This window comes from Pochonia chlamydosporia, chromosome 5, assembly GCF_001653235.2.
Source record: "Pochonia chlamydosporia 170 chromosome 5, whole genome shotgun sequence".
NCBI lineage: Eukaryota > Fungi > Ascomycota > Sordariomycetes > Hypocreales > Clavicipitaceae > Pochonia > Pochonia chlamydosporia.
In genome coordinates this window covers 18,836-36,034 of record NC_035794.1, presented here as the reverse complement: position 1 = coordinate 36,034, position 17,199 = coordinate 18,836, and the positions used below count along the sequence as shown (strand labels likewise).

The window sequence follows — 17,199 nt, the reverse complement described above, 5'->3', positions numbered from 1 at the left end:
CTCCCTAATATTATATCTTCCTTCTAGCCTAGTATAATATAGAAGAAGGTATAGCTTTTCTAGTAGCTATTAATATTAATATCTATATATAAAATATATTAGATTGCCCTAGAAATAAATCCTACTACTTATTTAAGTGTTTAGAAAGGAATAATAATATATAATAGCTAGAGTTTTTAGATAAGAGCCTCTTTAATTATACTATAATTTAGGTATCTATAGTTAATAAGAGCAGTTATATAGTATTCCCTATTAAGTTCTATATTAATATAGAAAGGCCTACTATCTATTTAGTCTCTCTATTTATTTTAGTCCTTTTTAGCTAATTTCTGCTTCTAGTTGCGCCTTTAACTAGAAGCTACTTATTTTCTAAATCCTAGTCTAAAGCTATTTTATAAGAGCTTTCCTATCTATTATTACTAGGTTTAGAATTATTAGAGTTCTTAGCCTATACTCTTATAGCTATAGTCTAAGAGGGTTTATACCCTATAGGATATTTCCTCTTACTTATATCCTTAATTTCTCCCCTATAGCCTCTAGCAATATAACCTAGTTAGTTATAGCAGTAGCAAGTAATACTTCTAGTATCCTTTATTTTGTGTGTAGCTATTTTGCTTTCTGCTATATTTACTCTTATTAGTTCCCAGTCTATTTAGTCTAGAGCTTCTTTCTTATTAATAGGTAGTTATAATACCTTCTTCCCTTTAGACCCTTAGTGCTATTCTTTAGGTTGCCTGTTTAACTATTTGTCGCGTTAAAGTTCTTCTATTTTACTAATTCCCTCTAAATATAAAGAGACCTTTAGTAAAGTCTATGCCTAGGCAAGATATCCTATTTAGTTAAGGTCTATATAAATAGCTATGCGGCAGAGTTAGGCATTAACTAATACTTCTAGGTAACTAATTTTTACGTCTTCTAGCTAAGAGCTCCCTCCTAAGTCTGCTAGCTCTCTCTTAAACTTAGGCAGGAATATAGCAAATATTTTATTATCCTTCTATCTTAGAGACCTAAGGCATTCTATAGCCCTAGCCTTCACGTTAGGGTTACTATAATATTCCTCTAGGTACTATAAATATTAGTCTGGGTTAGATATTCTATTGCTCCCTCTAGCTTCCATATAAGCAATTATTATTCTTTATAGTTATCTGCCTAGCCTTACATAGATATAGGCAAATTAGTTAGGTTTACTTCTAATAGTAGGGCTATCTACTTAAAGCTTATTTCTAATCTCACTAAGCTACGCCTAGAAGCCTAGCTAATTTCCTTTAAATTAAGGGGGATCTAGTAGAGTAGCCTTCTTTTTGGTTAGTAGGAGGCCTAGTAGCACTTTATTAGGAGTAATAGGCAGCAGTAAGATAGTATTTAATACTAGAGGCGTAGGACCTAATCTCTAGGGCATTAGGTTAGTAATATCCCCTAAGGAGGTTAGGTTTAGGGTGGTAATTGCAAATTATAGAGCTTATATCTAATTTTGCGTTTCTTCTTAGTTAGCTTTACGTTTAATACGTAAGGCTTATATAGACTCTATAAATTAAGATATTATTTGCCTTAGCATCTAAGAGATCTAACTTTAGGGGCTTCCTTTCTAGCTATTACTTTCTATTATAAGTTATCTCTTTATTAGGTAACTTATTTGTTTGCATATCTCTATTATAGAGATCTTCTATAGCTTTTATAAGCTTTTACCAGATAATTTGCCTCTCTCTTTAGAGAGCTCTCTGCTATCTTAATCTAAGATCTATTATAGAGACATAATACCGCTTATTTATTAAGAGCTTTTCTGCTAACCTAGGTCTACTAGGGTCTTTATAGGTTTCCTGCTTATAGTAATCTTACTATAGAGCTCTTAAATGCCTCTTAAGTTAGTAGGCAATACCGCAAGATAGGGATATAAACTTCCCTCTTAGGCTTTTACTTAGCGTCTAGTTAATTAGATGCCTTAAGCACGTACTCTATATGCTATCTTAAATAGCTATATAAGTAAATCTCTATTAACTAAGTTAATTAATTAATTAAATATAGTACTTTCTAATATAGTTATAATACATATAGAAGCGCAATATAATTAATTACAGGAATTTAGAAAGGAGCTTTAGATAATATAATAGTTTAAGCAAGTATATTAATAACTAGCTAGAATAACTAGAATAAGTATCTAAAGCTAAGAAGGAAAGAAAGAAGAGAATAAGAATATAAGAGCTTATAGAGCTCTTATAGGCTTATAAGCTTGCTTCTGCTAATCTTACTTATTGCTAGGGGTTACTAGTAATAAGGTTAGAGATAAAGGCAAGAGCGCAAGCCAAGCTACTATTAGGCTTAGCCTATTATATTATAAGCAGCAAGAGAGCTATAATGCCAAGCGCACCTAGCCTACCTGCAAAATATTAAAGCTATAATCTATTGCTAGCAAAGAAAAGAGTAACACTTATACTATAAGATATAAGGTTACCTTTTATAAGTAATAGAGCTCCTAGCTAGTAGAGTTAGGACTAGCTATAAAGTAGCTAGTCTGCTAGAGTACTATAGTATAACTTTTAGCTATTAGGAGGGTCTCTACTAAATTAAGCTCTATAATAGATAGTCTAGGTAGTAAGAGGCCTATAGGAGTTCCTACTATCCTAGAAGCACTATTAGAGGCGCAATAGAGAGATACCTTTATTGCCTAATAACTAGAGTTACTTATAAGTAACTTAAAAGTAGCAACCTAAAGGCATAGGCCTTAGAGAGTTAACATAAGTAGACTACTCCTATATAAGAGCTATATTTATATTCTAGAAGGTCTATAAAAAGAGTTACTACTACTAGTTTATAATAACCTAGCTGCTAGGCATTATAGAGTAAGTAAGACTTTATATAGGCTTATAGCTTAGTATTACTAGTAGAGCATAAAGAAGTAGATTAAAGACTATATAGGTACCTACCTAAACTATTAAGTCTTAAAACTAAGACTATACTGCTTATATAGTAAACTTATAGCTCTCCCTATACTAGATTGCCCCTTTTAGGAGATATTAATAGACTTTATTACTAGCTTACCCCCTATAAGTATATATAGAAATAAGGTTTATAATTCTATCTTAGTTATTATAGATTAATTCTCTAAGTATACTATTTATAAACTAGTATCTAAGTAGATTACTAGTAATAGACTTACTATTATCTTCTTAGACTAAATCTTTAAGAACTATAGTATGCCTAAGAGAATTATAATAGATTAAGGTATAACCTTTACTAGTAGCTTTTAGGGGACTTTCTACTACCTCTTAGCAACTAAGTAGCAGCTTAGTATAGTATTTTACCCTTAAATAGATAGTTAAACTAAGCGCTTAAATTAAATTCTAGAGCACTATATTAGAGCTTTTAGAAGTATTAAGCAGATAGACTAGCTAGACTGCCTACTAATAGTATAATTTACTTATAATACTAGCTATTATATAGTATATAGCTACTCTCTAGCAGAAGCGCTATAAGGATTTACCCCTAGGAGACTAAGTTATACTATTAAGCCCCTTAATATTATTAATAAGCAAGCTAAAAGTAGAATACTAGAGCTATAAACCTACTATTAGTCTATTAAGTAACTACTTAGCAGTATATAAGCTAAATATACTAAATATTATAACTATAAGTATATCCCTATAAAGTTCTAAGAAGGAGACTATATGCTATTATCTACTAAAAATATTAACCTATAGCATTCTAGTAGAAAGCTTATAGCTAAATACCTAGAACCTTACTGTATTATTTAGTTAATTAGGGACTACTATATAGTATATTAGCTATAAATGCCTAAGAGCACCTAAATATATAGCATTTTCTATGTCTCTAATTTAGAGCCTTTTTAAGGAAATATAAAGAAGGCCCTAGCTATAAGTTAGTTATAAGATAGCGCTTTAGAGCCTATACCTAAGTATAAGGTTAAATAGATAGTTACCTATAAATACAACAGAAAAAGGCGCTACTACCTAGTAAAATAGGTAGGATATAATACCTTAGAAAATTCCTAGCTATTATGCTAAGATTTTAATACCTAAGAGCTTTTAAATAACTATAATAAATAGGTTTATAGTAAGTTAGTAGTAAGATTATAATAGAATAGCTAAGTAGAGCTAAAAATAAAAATTTAATTTCTAGGGCAAAATATTAAAGATATAATTATTAAAATAGCTCTTCTAGCTACTACCTAACTACTATTTAGCTACTTAAGCTCCCCCTTAGCATTCTCTACCTCTAACTAGTATATTAGCTTATCTAGCTTAATTAGCACTAAGAGTAGTGCTATATAAGCTAGAAGAAGCTTATAATATTTAGAGAACTAGCTATAAGTTAGTAGTAAGGCTATAGTTATAAACCTATATTATTAGACTTACTAGAGCGCTATTTTTATATATATAGTAAAGGTAATTTATAATTTCTAGGAAAGCTTATACCTAGGTTACCTTATATAGCTATAAGATTATAGCGTGTTTATTAATAACTGCCTTATAGGTAGCTACTACTTTAATCTAAGTATAGTAGGCCTATCCCTTCTTATTCTTATTTTTCTTCTTAGCTAAGGCGTAAACTAGCTTCTTATAAGCAGTAAGAAAGTTAATATTACTATAGTACTAATTCTCTTCTTTATTAATAGCATTCTTAGCTATAAAGGTAGCCTTATAGGCATAAAAGGCATAGGAATTAAGCTAGCTACTAGTTAGCAGCAAATAAGCTATAGTAATATAGGTACTTATAGGAATATATAGCTTATTATTTTTAAAATAATAGGCATATTTTATAGTATTAGCTACTAAGTAGTTAGTAGGAGTAAGTAGTAACCTAGCAGCTAACTTATAGCTCTCTACTAGTATATATATAACTAGGATGCCTAGATTTTTTGCCTTATATTTAGGCGTACTATTAGTAGTAATATTAGCAGAATAGAACTTCTAGTTAGCTATCCTGTAAGTATACTACTAGTAGCATCCTACCTTTAAGCTAGCTACTAGTTAGTACTATATATATAGTAAGAATAATAAAAAACCTACCTATAAGAGGTATATTTCTTAATTAGGGTAGTAGGTATTCCTATTATAGCTAGAGTACTCCTAGGCATAATCTTACAGGCAGTCTAGCAATAAAGTATAGAGATCTAATAGCTAGTTAGCAGTAAATATGCTACTAGAACTATAAAGAGTACCTACTAGATTAATAAAATTTTAGGATAGGAAATTATAAAAATATAGGAATTCTATTAAAAATTAAGGGGATTAGCACTATTATATAGCTAACTTATAGTAAGAGCGCTAGCAAGCTGCTACTATAAGAAGTACTCACAAGAATAAGAGGGGATAAAGGAGGAAAGAAGGAAAGAAAGAAAGAAAGAAAGGGGGGAAGGTCCTGCTTATATATCTAGGGGATTAGGATTAATAGCTAATAGCTGTAAAGTTAATAGCTGCTTAGGCACCTATTAGCAGCTAACTAGATATCCTAGGGCTAGAAGCTATTTATAGCTGTAAGTTACTAGCAATATAGCTATAACTAAGCATAGTTACAATAAAAGGAGGGTAACTCTATTAGAAGCTATCCCTAAGAGGGGCTAACTGTGAGTAGCAGACACTATACTGCTACCCTACTCCTAGTATAAAAGGAAGGGAAGAAGAGATCTTTAGGGTTTTAAGAAAGGTTAGAGATTAAGACTATTACTATTCTAACTGCCAGATATCTACTATTTTGCTATAAATACAAGATTACTTCCCTTATCCCTCACTCTGCTTATTTAAACACCCTTCCTAACAATTACACACAAATTAATAGATCTATGTGTCTTTTTCCTTATTTAGCAAGTGTTATCCTACCTAACTTTACTTTATTAACGCTAGAGCCTGCAAATATAAATAAATAGAGAGGCTATCTAGGTATAAAACTGCTAGCAGTACTGCTAACGCATAAACATTAAATTAACAAGAAAACTGCATAAAAGTTAAGCTAATAAGAAACTTAAACTAACAAATTAGCATGTAATAATTTTACCTTGCTAAGAAAGCTACATAGATATCACGCTTATAATTAAAAGATTTATGCGTCTTTTTCTTTATTTAGTAAGTATTATCCTACCTAACGCGGGAACTTTTTACTTTATTAACGCTAGTGCCTATAAATATAAATAAATAGGAAAGCTATCTGTAAGAGAAAGAGCTTCTATGAGAGAAGAATACCACAAGCAAATTTAACCAATAAGGGTACTTACAAAAGTCTACCAATAAGAATGCTTATATTATGTGGGCGGTTTAGTGCACACAGCTATAGAGGACTTTTAAGCCACGCTAAGCCACGCTAAGCCACGCTAGCCTAGGCCACACATTTGATCACGTGGGGACCCACTTATTCTGTGGATAAAAAACCCAATTGCAAGCTTTAGCTAGTTTTTAGATCTTTAACCTTCTGGCTGCATAGCTGTTTGTTCATAATATGACTTGACTTTACTTGACAGAGCTGTTCCTTCCTGCCTCCCTTCCTACTATTTCTTTGGAAGCCTCCCTCCCTTCCTGACTTCCCTGAATTCCCTGACTTCCCTAAATTCCCTGACTTTCTTGGATTCCTCCCAGCTTACAAAGGCCCTAGACAACGAAACCCATACATCTAGCCTTGCTGCTGGGTGTGTGTCTTTTCCCCCGACAAAATATATTATTAGTAAGCAGGATTATTTTACTATATAAAGAGGGAATTCCCCTTCTAAAGATAAAATTAAACTTAATCCTTAATTAAAATTTACAATATAATAATAATATAATCTTATTCCCGTACTATTCCCAAATTATATTCTATGATAATAGCTTATATAATAACCTATTATCCTAAGCTATATATATATTAAGGTTATATTTGTATTATATCTGTATAATAACCTTATTTCTATCTTATTTCCGCGCACAACTAAACCTCCCTTTTACTTAAAAAGGCTCTACCTTTTACACAGATAAAAGCTATATATAATGCCCCTAAAGAGGGGGTAAAGTAAGAGGAAAAGAGTCTATAGTAGACCCTTTAAGTTTATTATTACTCTTCTCTAGAGAGTATATATTCTCTTTCTTATTGCTTGCCTTCTTAGCAAGAGAGTAAACCTAGTAAATAGCTATTACCTAGAGGCAGTATCCTAGATTATATAGGCATAAATAGAGGATTTAGCTATTCTCCTAGGCTAGTAACTCTTTCTTATAGTTAGGCTATTAAAATATTAGTAAGAAGCTATAGATTTATTAGGAAAGAGCTAACCTATACTTCTATAGAGTAGAAGTAGGAAATAAGAAACCTAGAGCTACTATTAGCTTATAATATACTGCTAGTAGGTAGTAATAATAGGCTAAACTATAGCTATTAGTAAGTAAACTCCTAGAATTATTATAATAAAGCTATATACTTACTTAGCCTTAATAGCGCTAGTAAGCCTAAAGGCAATATAATAGGCAGTCTCTATATAGTTAAAACTATATATAATTACTAGTAAAAGTCTAGCATAAAGTGCTTAGAACTTATCTAAGAAGAGAGAAGATCTATTATTCTTATCTTCTAAGTTAATTATAGCTATAACTAGCTCTTATAGCTAGTTTAAAATAGCCTATAGTTTATTAAAATTACCTACTATAGTAGGTAGAGTTTATAATAAAATATTAGTAAATACTAGTAGAAAATAAGGGAAATCTAGGAGAACTATAAGCTTATAGGTATTACTATGCTTCTTATACTAGGTATAGCATTTAGTAATCTTAATACTACCTCTAATAGTAGTAGACTTAAGAGGGAAATAGCATAATATCTAGAGAATATTACTCTTTCTAGGCGTACTATTCTTAAACTTCTTAGCTATAGTATACAGATAATAAAGGCAGGTAAGCTTCTTAAAGGTAATAGTTATTATTTTAGAGGCAAATTAGTAGTATTATTAGGAGTAATTAGTATCTCTTTAGAAGCTTAAATTATATATATAATAGTAAAGAGATAGTATAGTAGGAAGAAAATAATAGTAATAGGAGGGCAAATTATTATTATTATATATATTATAATTAGTTATATAGTAACTAAATTATAATAATAAAGGTTACTTTATTATAGCAATAATATAATATTATACTATCTAATAGCTAGTAGATAGCTAATAAAGCTATTTAGGCGCCTAGCTATAGAGAGGGGATAATTATAAGGTGCACGCGCGTATAAGTAATACCCTACTCTTTACTGCATATTATTACTCCTTTGCTTGCATATTACTAGCGCTTTATATATACACATATAGAAGCAAGCTTTAGTCTTAAATACAATATACCCTATTGCTACTACCTAGCTTTATCTACTACTATTATAGTGCTTGTTACACAATCTGTATATCTCTATAGAATAGGAGCTTTTAGTTTTAATTTAAGGGCAAGATTCTTTTATATTAGACCTAATCTATTAGTAATAGATAATATAAAGAAGAGGTTATTACTATTACTTGCTTGGGTAGATTAGTATAGGTTCTTAAGAACCTTATTAAAGAATGCCAGATTAAATACCTAAAATAAGGCTAAAATAAAATGTTAATTTTTAGGAACTATAGTAACTACTAGAAGAAAACTGCTATTAAAGACAAGCAGCTATTATTAACTATTATTATAAGCGAGACTTAGAAGCAAGATTTAGTTGGCAATATAAGGGAGTTTCTAGACCTAGAAACTTAAGCTTAGTACGCTAGGCAAGGCATTCTATATTAAAGAGAATATCTACTATATAGCCTGCTAGGCACCAAAAAGTTAAGCCTTATCTTAGCTATTGCTAGCGAATTTAATCTTAATATTCACGCTATTAGCATTCCTTATGTGGATAATAAAAAGTTAGAGAACCTCTTTAATAGCCTCCCTAAGAGATGTGTTATTTTGCTAGAGGATATAGATGCAGTTAAAATAGATTGCTCACAATATTCTAATGTATCTAAGAAGAAGAAGAAGAAGGGTATACTATCTCTTTTAGGTCTTTTAAATACTTTAGATAGTACAGCATTACAGGAAGGTTAAATATTATTTATAACCACAAATTATAAAGATAAGTTAGATAATACTCTTATACGCCCTAGCTGTATTAATAGAAAGTTTAAGATTAAGCTAGCTAACAAAAATGTGATAAGAGACCTTTTTAGGTTTACTTTTAGATAAATAGAGCACTTTAATACTTAGTTTTATGTAAAGGATAAGAGAACAAAAAATATAAGCTATACTACTTAAGAGAAAGTCTTAGACGCATAGCTAAGTTTAATAAAGGGCCTATTTAGGTTTATTTTTGGGGTTAAGAAAGATCCTTTTGCGCAGGAGAAGGTGCTAGATAAAAGGGAAAAGCCGGATAAATATTATGTTGCCTAGAGTAAAGCACTAGCTATAGGCAACCGTGCAATAAATCGGCTTGCTGCCTAGTTTGCTACTAAAATTCTAGAGTTTAAGTTTAGCGCAGCACAGATTATATGTTATCTTCTATAGCATAGAAAGTTACCTAAAGATGCTTTAAAATACGCTAGTAATTAGGTTAATCTTACACAAAAGGATATGCGAATAAAGCGCAGAATAGTAGAGCCTAAGCTGTTACTATTAGGAAATTCTAAGCTGTTAAAAGAAGGTTTATGGATAAAACCTAGCGATATAGAAGGCCCTATTATAGGCAAACTAAGAAGGGTTAGAAAGTTTTCTAACTTACACCTTAGGGTACTATAAGTTATTATGAATATATTTTGGCAAATATCTAGCAATAGCGTTCTATATAGCAGCTAATTAAGGTTTAGTGTCTCTCTACCTCTATTGCCTTGCAACTCTGCTTGCTAGCTAAGCAGTACTTTAATATATTTCTCCTTAAGCACTATAGGGAATGCAATTATTTATGCTACTTTTGTTCCACTTTGTGTTCCTACTAACACATAGCTAAACCTAGTAACCTGCACTAAGGAGATTTGCAGCAAAATAAAGCGTAACTCTTATAGTCACATTAATTATACCAATAAAGTCTTCCTTTTAAACTAGTTAGAGAAAAATTTATTGTCTACCCACACAAATTAAGCACTAGCCTTAACTTCCAATCTTAAATATGCGCTATTAAAGTCTAATCTATAAGTCATAGAAGGAGAACTATATTAGGCTGGTATATTAAAGAAGGCTATCTTTGTGAACTCTTCTATTATACAGACTTTTACATCTAATACTAGAGCGGCAGCAAATAGCATAATTTAGACTAATATTAAAGCGTTACGCCTGGGCAGTCCTCTTATAGATAGGTGTATTTTGCTGCCACGCGATTTAGATTTGCTATTTATTCCATTTAAATTACATCCAGTTAAAGCAACTGTGCTAGAAGGGCCTAAGCTTAACTTATCTAATTTCCTAGTAACACTATAGGACGCTACTTAGGATATACCTGCTAGTTCTAATCTTGCAAAGATATCTGGGGAAGAAAGGCTAAAGTTAGGTATTAATAAACCTAATTGTAAGAATAAGTTATATAATATATTGATAATTTCTTAGACTAACTGCTATCCTAATAATCCTAATAAGGCTAGAGACTAAACCCTAAGTACTAGTATTCCTAGAATATAAGTTTGTCCTGCGAATATTTTCTTCTATAATTTAGACTTATAATCTCTTAATACAGTTAATACATCCTAGAGCAATAATAAATCTAGGGCTAAAATAGAAACGCAAATTTCTTATAAGGATTCTAATATTAAGATTTAAGCCTTTATTAGAATAAGGAATTTAACTGGGTTATTAGACTTAAATGCTGTTATTAATCCGGTAGAGTCCTGGGATAACCCTAAGGACGTGCCTGCAAGTTCTGGCTTTTGCAATTGTAAATAAGGTAACTTACTTAAATTAGATATAGAGGGCAGGAAGTTAACTTCTAATAATAAACTTCCTAGGGCAACTGGCTTAGTTACAGAGACTTAAAATACTGTAACCAAAAATATAAAATTCTATGCGTATTTTATTAATGCTAGCAATAACCTGGAAGTTCTTAGCAGCAGAGAAATCACGCAATACTTTAACCTATCTAACTATCTAGCGGAATAGGGTACTAGGAAAGGCATTAATATTAATTCTCTTCTTAGTAACATTAATAAAGATAAGTTTAGCTAGCTAGAAAACATATTAGATAGATATAGCCTATATGCAGTAAAAACTAGACTTCCTTCTCACGTTAGGAACGTGGACATAGATTTTAATTTAGATAACAGTATAATTAATATAAGTAAAGATAACTAGCATAGAATACGCAAAGGCTAGGAAGAGATAAAATAGCTTTAGTTTCTAGATCTAATAATAGGGATTATATATAGGAGATAGAACCAAAAGGCAGTAGTAGCATTTAATATCTAACTTAGATAGCAAGAAAGTCTAATACAGTTATAACCTTAATTAAGCAGGTTATTACCCCCTATACTAGAGCAGCAGAGTGCAGTAAGTTTTAGACTAAAGTTAAAGTAATGCCTCTAAATAACCCTAATAATATAAATGCTATCTCTTCTCTAACTCCTATATCTTTAACCTTGGATAGTAATAGGCTAATATTAATACCTAGCAAGTCTTAAATTAGTATTACGCAGCTATAGATACTTCCTATGTATGTAGATAGTCTCTATACAATAAAGTTATCTAAGGGTTATTCTCTTTTTACTTCTAATCTTAATGGCCTATCACAAGATAATATAAGGCTAATAGTTTGCAGACTAGGTTGCTATAAAGTTAGCTAGCTTTTTAATTATTAAATTAGTTACTTATTAAATAATTTATTTAATTAAAATAAGAATTATAGCGGTATAGACACAAATTATAGCCTTCCCCTTATAAGCAAATATATTTCTAAGCATAATATAGAAGAAGCACTAGCAAAGAATAAAACTTAACCTAAAACTAGAGGCTCTAGCTTAATGCTTGCTAAAGCTTCTAGCTTCTTAGCACCTTTATTAAGTGCTATTAGGATACTAGTATTAAAGCTTTATACTCTTACTAGTATTAAGACTAATATTTAAGTTAAATTAGCTGTTAAATCTAAGAAGCCTTATAATGCTTTTAAGGCTAAAAATATTGCTAAAATTTACAGCATTAATGTAGATTTTAACCTAGATTATAGCGCTTATAGAATAACTAAGAAAGACTTTATTAGACTTAGTCTTTATAACTTATTATGGGCAAAACTAGGCGATACAATCACGGGTTCTCTACTAATAAGTATAGCAGACTTAGGTGGGCTGGAGAATGCCTCTAAGGATAGCCCCCTCTTGGTTAGTAGTGCTAACGCTAGGGATAATTTAGAAGAGAAGATAGTAGCAAATAAGACTGGAATTAACAGAGGCATCTTAAAGCTGCTTGTTGCTAATGCTAATAGCCTTCTAAAATTAGATCCGCTGATTGACTTTTTCGGCAGCATTAGCCAGCAAATAAGTCCTAGAGGCACCATTCTAGATAGCTCTCTAGTCTGGCAAACAAGGAAAGCTAATAGCAAGCGCGGTAATAAACCTCAGACTAATAATTCTTTAAACACACCTAACGTGAATAGCTTAGATAGTGCTAATAAATTAGTTTAAGTAAAGGTAAAGGTAGGTATAGATAATCTTATAACCTACACGAATATATAGAAGGAGAGTAATACTGCCTGGGTACTTTAATATAAGGTATTAACTATAGTATTATAATATACTATAAGTATAGTTTATATGGATTAATATATTAGAAATCCTCTAGTGTCTACTTATTTAGCAGAATATATGCACTAAATTTTCTTGTATATTAACAATATAACTCGCAGAATAGGATCCATAGTATATAGCTAATAAATAAGAAATATAAGTAAAGATAATATTATTAATAGTTACTATGAATTTATCCTATAGACTATATGATAATATAAGTGGAGGTTTAGAGGCATAATAAGGCTTTAGTAGTATATAAGGGATACTATGCTGGGTTCTAAGGGGTATATAAAGAGGTTATCCCTCCCTATGATCCTGCGTAAAACTTCTTAATCTTAATTCTATTACTTACTCTTTTGCTGCATAAGAGGCATGGACAGCTATACTTTGCATTTTAATAATGCTGTTATATAGTAGGTAGAGTTTCTTGCCATTGCGTCACACGGACAGATTAACTAACTTCACGTGCTTTTGCTTTTATACCGACATAGCAGCACAAACTATAAGAGCCTATTCTTTCCTTAATTGCTAGTAGACTCTAGAGGACATAATAATAATCCCCTCTAATTCTGATTCTAACTGCGGTATAGATAGCAGCAATAAGGCAATAGATAGTGTCCTATATATAAACCTATTATATAACTAACATCCTAATAACTTACTTCCTTCTATCTCTGCGATTATAGCCTTTATAGTTAACGCCTAATAAGATCTAATAGAAGGTATTAGTAAGCACTTATAAATTAAGCTTTAAGGTTCTATACTAGCTAACACAAGCCTAGAGAGTTTAATGCAAACGCTTTACGTTATAGAGGAGGGAGAAAGTTATAATTTATTATCCCCTAGCTTGCCTGCAGATATGCCTTTTAGTTTAACTATTCTTAAGAGTTTAGGGGTTAGCACTAACTCTAATCTATTAGTATCTTTAGCAATCTAATAACATAATAATACTATAAGCTCTAAGCTGTCCATATCTATAGGAGGGTCTTATGTAGCTATAGCGGCTTTCTATTGCATCTTAGCACAGACTACCCCTATCTTGTCTTTAAGCGTTAAAGAACTATATTAGCAGTATGCTAAGTCTTCTAACTAAGCTTATCCTTTGTCCGCTATAACTAACCTTATCTAGCTTTCCCCGCTGTAAAATCCTAGCATTATGTTGTTAGACTGGTGCAGTTAGATTTATAATACTAATAAGGACTATAGCTGTAGGGACAGAATAGTTCTGTAAAGTGATAAACCTTACAGGGTAGCTTATCTAGCTATACACAAAATACTTTTGTTGGGATGCTGTCTAGTCTCTCCACAAGAAAGGTTCACGCAGGCTAATTAGCAATACTAAGCAGCAGATAATAGTATGCTGCTAGTTTCTTGCCTTAGCCTATTACCTAATAATTTACAACTAGATAAGGAGTGCCAAAAGGGCATAAATACTTATTGTGATGTGACTTAACTTAGTAGGCCGTGCAAAGAAATAGCTAAGCGGCTATCTTAGCATTACGGCTACAAAAAAACGTATAATCTTTGTCCTCTACCAGTTAAAAGGCAACTTGTTGGTGAATAAAACCGCGGCAAGAGGCAAGAAGCCTGTGTGGCATAATAGACACGTTGTAAGGTTATAACCCTCTAACCGGAAGATCCTAGATCGCAGAAAAGCGAGTTAGACCTATTGCAAAGTTAAAAACCACGCATACTAAGAAAGAGCATAACAAAAGACAGCAATAATACGTCTGTTATAAACACAAAAAGACCTTATTTTGGTGCTATAAACTACTAGGAATAGTTACTTGCCCGCGCTGTGCTAAAGTGCACCCGAGAGAATAGAACCTTAATATTCTAGTTACAGTTTACTAGTAATACCCTGTGGAAGGCACTAATAACCCAGAATAACCTAGCCCTAAAAGATTATTAACCGCTAAATATAGTTAAGGGTTAGAGGCTAAAAACCAGAAAAGGGCAGTTAAATTAACGTACGGAAAATATAGTGCGGCAGTCTATTTAAGCAGTCTACCTAAGTGTCTATCTAGATATTTACCAAATAGATTGCCTACTTGCTTGCTAGAGGCAATATAATTTTCTGGTAAAATAGTTAGATGCTACTATAATCTAGGAGCTAAGAAAATACATTCTAGACAAGTAGAAGCTTAGCAAATTTAAGGCAAATTAGCAAGGCTTTAATACAGGCGTAGATATTTTGGGAGCCTAACTAAGAGCTAGAAAGCACTAATACCTTTTATATTAGCATGGTTGTCCGTCTAAAGAGGATACATGGGTGGATAATAAATTTCTTAGCTTAAATCTCCTACAGAGAATCTAAGCAGGAGACAGACAGTGTAATCCTTAATAGGTACGCATAGTTAGGTAACTAGAATATCTGCTTGTATTAATATATTAATCTCCATAGTTAACTTAGACAAATCCTACCTAGCTTATATTTGGACACTATCCGTTAGGACATGCTCTGAGAGCAAATGCTATTAAGACTTCAAAATATTGTTGTCAGCGGAGCTAATTTGTCAGACAAGCGGGCTTTAACCCAGCGACGAGTTCGGCTGGCCCGACAGGGCAGCCGCAGTACCTAAATTAGTAATTGGACGACGGGATATCCCTTCCCCTTGTTAGGCGCCTTTGGAGTAGTCCCACATGACAGTGGGATCCCTCAGGTTCAGTACTTCTCCTTCTCATCAGAATACAAACAAGGCTGACAGTTGGATTATCTCTGTAGCTTCGTGGCTACAGGTGTGTTAAATGGTATTTATCGAGACAGTCCGTGTGCATTACGGCGTACCGTTACGCAGGCAGCTCTCTTGTACTCGCCTCGCACTTATTAGAATACTCGATTTGAAACCCTCTTAAGTGTATAATTGCCAAGCTTGGGTCTGGATTAGAGGGTTCGATTGCGCGACGGTGTCGTGAGAGGCTTATTGCTGAATTGTGTAGCCTGTCTCTTGTTGATGAAAAGAGGTGATTAAGAAGGAGGCGCATGCTCGGCATACAAGCGCACCATATGCTAACGTTTAACTCGACCGCGGACCAGTAGGTTATCGGGACGTTATCCCACGTCTAGTTTGATGAATTCATAAACGTTATGAGGAATTTAAGCTGGAGGATACTAATAGCGGTAACGCTGTGGTAACGAAATCAGCTATACCATAACATTAATGGGGCAGGCCTGTCTCATAATAACCCTACACTAAACATTAGAGCAGCTCTAATTTTCTTTGTCCAATGCAGCGGTAACTGCTTAAGCTGTGATAGCGGCAAGCCAAGCATCCACAAATCGAGGAGGATGCTTGCAGCAGCGCTTACCCAGGGGAGGGCGTTCACGTTTAGGCAATATCCCTTTGTCTCTCCATCCCAGCCTGTCCAGTAATACGCAATAGGTTTGCACTGGAAGATAGCAATAATGCTAAAGACAATAAGAAAGGACACTGTGACCGCCATAGTGGCCACAATAAGACGCCGCATTATTTGGTCTTAAAAGAGCCGTAGGTAGAAGGCGAGTATCAATAATTTGATTGTAAAGACTAGGGTAAAATAGATAACTTTAAGCACGTACGCGGACTACGCCATAGTTAGCATTAGCTGTTACAGCTACAAGCGAGTCTAGCTTACAAGAAGGTATCTAGTGATAGTATCAAACGACAGTGTCCACACGTCCCTTTCCAACCTGTTTCTAGCACCTACATACTATTAGTATACGCTATTAAGCCCGATAAGTCCTGCACCTACAGTTAATAGCGAGGAGAACTGTGCTGGCTATCTTGAAAATCTTACAATAACCGCGCTTGTTAGTCGGATAGGAGGCAATAAAGGTTGTGCATGAACTTACGAATGATACCATGATGGTATAATCGTCCAAATAAAGTCCTTTACCAAGCCAAACCCGCTGGAAAAGCCGTAAACAAACAATAACACTCGTGACACAAGCGAATGCAATTGATAGCTGGACCACCTTTGGACTTTCGTCTTGAATGGGGGCATCGTAGGCAATAGAAGTCAGGTTGACAGTTACTAATAAGTGTTAGTTGACTCTCACTGTGAGTCTCTCCCTCGTATCTTTCACTGGTGTAAGTACCTAGAGTGTCTTTTGGCTTGCATTTATGTCGTGCACAGGTAATAACCCCAGCGTGTAATGCAGCGTCAACGCAGAGACAGCCAACACTGTTAATAGAGCAATTGGAAGTCACCAAGGCGTCCGCGAGACGCAGCTCCTGTGGCATAACTTGTATTAGCCAGAACATTATCTGGGGCTTAAAGGGCTATACCTACGGCACATGCGGGCAAGTCCGTTGCCCGCAAACCTTGGGCAAGGGCTGGCGTAAGTTGCGCTATGGCCGCGAAGAAGTACATGATAGCCATCATATTCTAAGCCGCGATAATTTTGTTTCCCATTTAGCAGGTCACGATTCTAGGACCTGTGGGTCCTTTAAATATCTTTGAAACTATCCCTGGCCCTATCTTAATAAAGGACGGGGTTTCCGCTGCATATTGCGCATCGAGAGCATTGGCACCATTGT

General features: G+C 33.3%; 1 protein-coding gene across 1 annotated transcript; it reads right to left on the bottom strand.

Annotated features, from left to right (window-relative positions):
• Window positions 1–15,469: 15,469 nt before the first annotated feature.
• On the bottom strand, window positions 15,470–17,044 carry VFPPC_12359 (CFEM domain-containing protein; the record flags this gene model as incomplete). Its single annotated transcript, XM_022428824.1, has 6 exons — window positions 15,470–15,742; window positions 15,887–16,155; window positions 16,295–16,304; window positions 16,392–16,693; window positions 16,758–16,893; window positions 16,952–17,044. 6 exons carry the CDS (start codon window positions 17,042–17,044, stop codon window positions 15,470–15,472), a joined length of 1,083 nt encoding a protein of 360 aa, XP_022283887.1.
• Between the last annotated feature and the right edge of the window lie 155 nt (window positions 17,045–17,199).